This window comes from Aplidium turbinatum, chromosome 15 (assembly GCF_918807975.1).
Source record: "Aplidium turbinatum chromosome 15, kaAplTurb1.1, whole genome shotgun sequence".
Classification (NCBI taxonomy): domain Eukaryota; kingdom Metazoa; phylum Chordata; class Ascidiacea; order Aplousobranchia; family Polyclinidae; genus Aplidium; species Aplidium turbinatum.
The window spans coordinates 8,143,873-8,149,872 of record NC_137486.1 but is presented as its reverse complement, the minus strand read 5'-3'; the positions used below and the strand labels follow the sequence as shown (position 1 = coordinate 8,149,872).

Here is a 6,000-nt window from a genome sequence, read left to right as displayed (position 1 = left end):
GACTTAGTGTTTGAACGTTGATCCAATGTCTTATTATATGTGATAGAGCTTCGGTAGAGAGTTTGTCTTGTTGAACCATAGGCATACGAAGCCGAGCAACGTGATCAAGTTTAACATCTTCAAGTTTATTACATTTACATAAACATAAAACTACGCAACAAATTAAGTATCGAACGTTTTCGACATCACAAGATGTCCTCTTCAGGAATAATATACATACATTATATGTGATAACGCAAATACAGAAGTAACATTTATCAAACGTGATAGAGATTGATCGGTCCGTTCTGTCAATCGGGACATTTTCTCAGCATGTTGCATAATTATATTATCAATTTTTGAGCTGGTGGTCAACCCTTTCGAAATGTTATTGACCAGACCTTGATAAACAACGAAATATCCCTTTGTACGTTGATCCAATGTCTCATTGCTTGTGATAAACGCAAACATGAAAGTAACACTCTCAAAGACTTCAACCTTCTAAAAATGCCACTGTGTTTTCAAATCTTTCCTTCAAGTCATGGAAAAGATTGATCTGTCAGTCGGGAAGTTATCCCAGCATGTTGCATAATGTTGTTAACTTTTGAGCTGGTGATAACCTCTGTGAAATGTTTGACTCCACATCGATGGATAGTGATTTTGTGTGATGGTTTTTGCAACGTCGTACTCCACTCCATTAAAAATTTGAAGTAATGTGTTTTGCGAACCAGGTGACAATTGGCGGAAAGTTTTAACAATAGCTGCGAAGCGTGGCATAGATTGGCCAAGTTTGGCAGGTAATTGCTAATGCTTTGCTGACTTTTAATGAAGAGATTGCAACCGCAGAATGTGGATTCAGTGTGCTTTCTCGGTTGTGAACTCCAGCAAGAAATCGCTTGCGTTGTTCAACTGCAGATAAACTTATGCGTTTGAGGTTAAATGCTGCATCATACAAAACATTCAATTATGACGCGGCATAGGGAGCAAGTCTTTTAGGCGCAGACAGTTAGGCGCCGGTCAAATAGGCGTGCACACTGTGGCGTCTGGATATTTAGGTGCGGAGCACTGTAGCGCCCGTTCATTTAGGTGCTATGCCTAGTAAAGTATGCAGATTGTATCAGCTTGGCAGGTAAGGCAATGCTTTTCACACAAAATGTTATATTAAACAAAAAAATATGTCATGGCTTCCGTGAGTGACCGGCAATGCTTAAACCGGCAAATGCTGCTTAAAACCGGCAATGCTGTTCCCACAAAATGTTATATTGAACAGAAAAATATATTGTATTTTAATGCGCATGTTCGGTAGCCTATTTAGTTGTTGTTAGTCCAGGTTTGCGTCAGCGAAAGTTTTATCAATAAATTATTCAAGTTTCCGAACATGACTGAGTTCACTTTTAGTTAAGTCAAATAATAACTACGCTAAACATCAGTAAAAAATATAATAAAATAGCCTATATTCAAGCGGATGGTTGGTAGGCTTGAGTGAAGAGTAACTTAGTTTTCCGTCAAAACCCTGACTATGTTTAATAACCAGCGAAGTCGCACCATTATGCTTGCAGCCAGGGTTCACATGCCCTATAGAAATGTATTCATGTAGTAGAGCATTGTCTCATAAGTAGGCTACTTGCCACACGACCAATCCATCCCGAGTAGAAGTAGCCTAATTGCGAAAGATAACAGATTAAGTAAGGTTCCATCTGGCTGCAACCGGTGTTCAGGATGAATAGCAAATGTCCTGTGGAGATGTGCTAATATCAAGAGTAGTAGAGCGTTGTCTCGCACGTCATCTTCACACGCGCATTAACAAAACAATATATTTTTCTGTTCAATAAAACATTTTGTGTGAAAAGCATTGCCTTATCTGCCAAGCTGATACAATCTGCAGACTTTACTAGGAATAGCACCTAAATGAACGGGCGCCACAGTGCTACGCACCTAAATATACAAACGCCACAGTGTGCGCGCCTATTTGACCGGCGCCTAACTGTCTGCGCCTAAAAGACGTGGACCCGCGGCATACGCGCACTAGCACGGCAACGCGAAGCGAGCACGCTACAACGTGAGTGGTGAAATTGTTAACGAGTTAAATCACTTTGTAAATGCGAACCATTAGAGCGTAACATGTTTTTTTATTTGGTCATTCTTACTTGTTTTTATTCCTTTCCGTTGTGCAATAAAAGATGTCTGCGGTCCGGTGTTGCAAGGTTGAGTTTCGCTGATGAACGTTGAAGAAACGTTTGCCTGTTCTAACTTTTCTCAGATATGACACGACAACGTTTCTCAGCGAAACTTCACGTTGTAGCTGGTCAGAAAGTGCAAGTTTTGGTTTGTATCAGCTACTTGAAAGGAAATATTTTCATCAGAAAAAATGACCGAAATAAATAAAAAATGACCGAATTTTTTCAAGTCATTTTGGACAAATGACAGAAAAGTCTCAGCGAAAAAAAACCCAGTTGAGTGAATGAATAGGTTATATAAGTTGGCCACTGTTATTTTGTATTTAAATTGTACCCATACAGTAAGTAAGAAAGTTTATTTTTTAATCAGTGGCTATTCTTACCACATTATGTAAATATAGGTAATTGTCTTGCTTGAGTAATTAAGTATATTCACAATATATATACAGTAAATATAGCCTCTGCTTATTTTTTAATATATTTATTATAACTTGTAATTATAATATCTTGGCAACAAAAAAAGTGATTAAGATGAGTGACGAAACATCCACGAAACGTTTTTTGTTGACTGGATTCGACAACAACGAAAAACTGGATATGATTTCGATTGTACAATCTCTTAATTCAAAGCATGTCCAACATCTAGTATCTTCTGAGGTATGTTTGAATCTTATGATACTAATATTAATTTATTAATGGTAATAATATATTACTGTAACAACAATAAGTGAAGCAAGTTTGCAGTGTTTTTGCAACTACTCATTATAATACTTTTAAAGATTTATGAAGTTTTTTTTTTAAACTATACTAAACTTGAGCTAGTCTTATTAGCAATATAGTTTCGGGAGAGAGTTTGCTTTTTTATACCAAAGACAGGCAAGACACAACAATACCACAGGGTTGAGCATTACAACAGTATATATATATATTTTTTTACATGTTTACAAATTATGGTAGTTACTTTCAAGAAGTTAAAATTTATTGTATTTTATAAATATTTGCAGATTCCTGATGAAGGCTTAAGTTAAGCCGAAAACGTTTGAATGTCAAACTATTTGTAAATATGTAAAAAACTATATATATACTGTTGTAATGCTCAACCCCAGGGCCGGATTTAGCTGATGGGGGGCCTGGGGCACTTTTAGATCAGGGGGCCCCCGTACAAAAACATTTTTTGCGCCTACGGCGCGAAAAACCGTCTATACGTCTACAATAGCATCAGTCCAATACTGCACAGCATTTTGCAGAAACTTTAAAGGCCAAAAGGAAAAAAATAACACAAAGTCACATTTTTTTCCACATAGGGGTGCCCTTCAAAAGTCGGGGGGCCCGGGGCAACTGCCCCCTCTGCCCCCCTAAATCCGGGCCTGCTCAACCCTGTGGTATTGTTGTGTCTTGCCTGTCTTTATTAGCAATAATAGCCTGTCTTGCAGTCATTTGTCAAGTTCTTGTAAAACTGTAATGCAGATTTTTGTTACAGTTGGTTGTGCTGGTTCAATATATATATTGCCAAATGAATTCACAAATTCTTGAACATCAAAACCAAAAAAATGCTCTACTTGTCAAACTATTTTTTACCCTTATGTTCCATCATTGTAATTGCATAAGGCAGTGGTTCCCAACCTTTCTTTGGCTGTTACCCTAATTTCCACCTTAAAGTGAGCCAATTACCCCCACAATCAATTTTCAAAAACAAAGGTGTTTATTGGTATATATGTATTTCAAAGGGCTAACAATGACAATCGATATGCAATACAATACTGAATACAAGATAACAATGCGCGGTAAACATTCAATGCGAAGGTTGGGCCTGGACTTCAGCCGCCAGCTTTGTAATCCTGGGCTTTGTGATACTGAGGGCAATTCTTGCGTCGCTTATGACATCCAGGCGATTGCGCTTCTTTGTCTTCATTCCCAAGACAGTTTAAAATCCTTGTTCACAGCGATACGTTGTTGAAAAAGATGTCAGAATATTTAATGGCCGTGTTGCTAATGTTGGTGCGTCCTGGAGTCTGCCAATCCAAAAGGATTCCAAGCCTTTCCCCTTGAAATCAAGTTTCAACGCTTCGTTCATTCGGAGAGTGATAAATTCTTCTTTGGCCGGAAAGTCGTCATCATCCACCTGGCTGTCATCACATGTGAAGGTCTCAGTGCACCATTGGAGACTAGCTGTGTCCATGTCCAAATTTGGAAAGTGTAGTTGTCCATCTTCTTGGCTAGCTGGCCTATAAATGGTCAGCCAAGTCCTTCTTCAACGCCGCTGTCAACTCAAGTCCATTGTCTTCGAGGTGCATGTCGAGCGTCTGAAACTTTGCCACTGTGCCTCTTCCAATTCGCTTGTTCCACAATTTAACCTTTGCGATAAATGCTGCTATGGTTACATTGGTGTCGATCACAGTTACATTTTTGCCTTGAATTAAAAGATGGCCTTCGTTCAATTCACCACAGATATCAGCCAGGTAGCACAGCTGGGAAATCCACTGTTGGGTAGAGAAGTATTCAGCCAAGTCGGACTTCTTTTCCGTCAGAAAAACATGGACATTGGTCAGCCTCATAAAGTTCAACCAGGCGGATTATCGCTTTGCCATGAAACCGCTATCGTACTTCTGTGTGGTACAGTAATGATTTGTATCTTTCTCCCATCTCCTTGCACAGTACCTTGTTAAGGACTGCTCTCCATTCAGCGGCATCTAATGGATGGAATAATTCCCCGGCAACAAGACTTCAACAATCGGAAACTTCACTCTGTCAATCTCGGTGACCAGCCCTGCGTCAGTGATTCAAAGCCTCTACAAGTATGCGAAACTGCCAGGATTAAGCTCTGCAAGAAGCTTTCCCAGTCCGAGGATAAAGATTCAATTAATCAATCAATCAAGACGGCTGGTCAATTCTTTTGCTTTTATAAAGTTCACAAGTTCCTTCACTTGCTTCACTGTTTCCAAATCGGGTCTCATTACACCCCGAAAATAGGCAAATTACTCCCTGGTTGGGTAAAATGGGTAATTTACCCCCCAGGTTGGGAACCACTGGCATCAGGCAATGTTTGATTTGTTTCATAAATGCAAAATGTATTTCCATATCAGAGCATGGCAATTTGCTCATTGCTTGTACAATAGATGTTTCATAAGAAAGTATATTTTGATATACAGTAGTAGTAAATAAAATCAAGGCAATTGTCATAGTTACCATGTAAAAGAATCATAGCCTATGAGGTTATTGTTCCCATACCACTCAAGCATGAAGTAAATGCGCTCAAGCGTATAGTTTTGACATATGCCATTTTGTTCAGGCACTATAAACACTAAACACATCAGGTCTGCTACTATTCGGCGAGTCCAATTTGGCTAGTCCGATTCGGCGATATTTTGAATTTTTTTTTTAAATTATCTCATACCGTAGCCTAATTATCATTGCCGCTTTTACATCGTTTTAATGACGATAAACGTTAAAATAAGACCCCCAACTCCAAACTCCTAACCTCTAACCCTAACACCTTACGCCTAACCCTAAAATGGCAATGATAATTAGGCTACGGTACCCGATAATTTTAAAAAAAATTCAAAAAATCGCCGAATAGGGCACTCGCCGAAACGGGGCATTCCGAAACACATCAGCTTGGCACTGATAAACGGAAAACATGGTAAATCCGAAGTTAAAGATATCATCATCATCACGTGCCATGTCCGATCCGAAGGTTGGCTGTCATTTGCTTCCACATGTCACATTCTTCCGCTACTCTTTTTGCATCTCCAATGCTTGAAAAGTCAGCCCAAGAATATACATTCATTAAAAACTTTCTGTTGCGAATAGTATCGTTAATTGTAAAGCCACCAAATCTACTCCT

The 6,000-nt window shown here is 39.0% G+C and overlaps 1 protein-coding gene across 2 annotated transcripts in view; it reads left to right on the top strand.

Annotated features, from left to right (window-relative positions):
- The first annotated feature begins 1,362 nt into the window (after window positions 1-1,362).
- LOC145784270 (uncharacterized) overlaps window positions 1,363-6,000 on the top strand; it is a 66,671-nt gene continuing 62,033 nt past the window's right edge. For both annotated transcript variants that reach the window (XM_082596058.1, XM_082596057.1), the window contains exon 1: window positions 1,363-2,813. In XM_082596058.1, coding sequence (XP_082452184.1) covers window positions 2,688-2,813 — 126 coding nt within the window. In that variant the 5' untranslated portion in view covers window positions 1,363-2,687. The remainder of the gene's footprint in view (window positions 2,814-6,000) is intronic.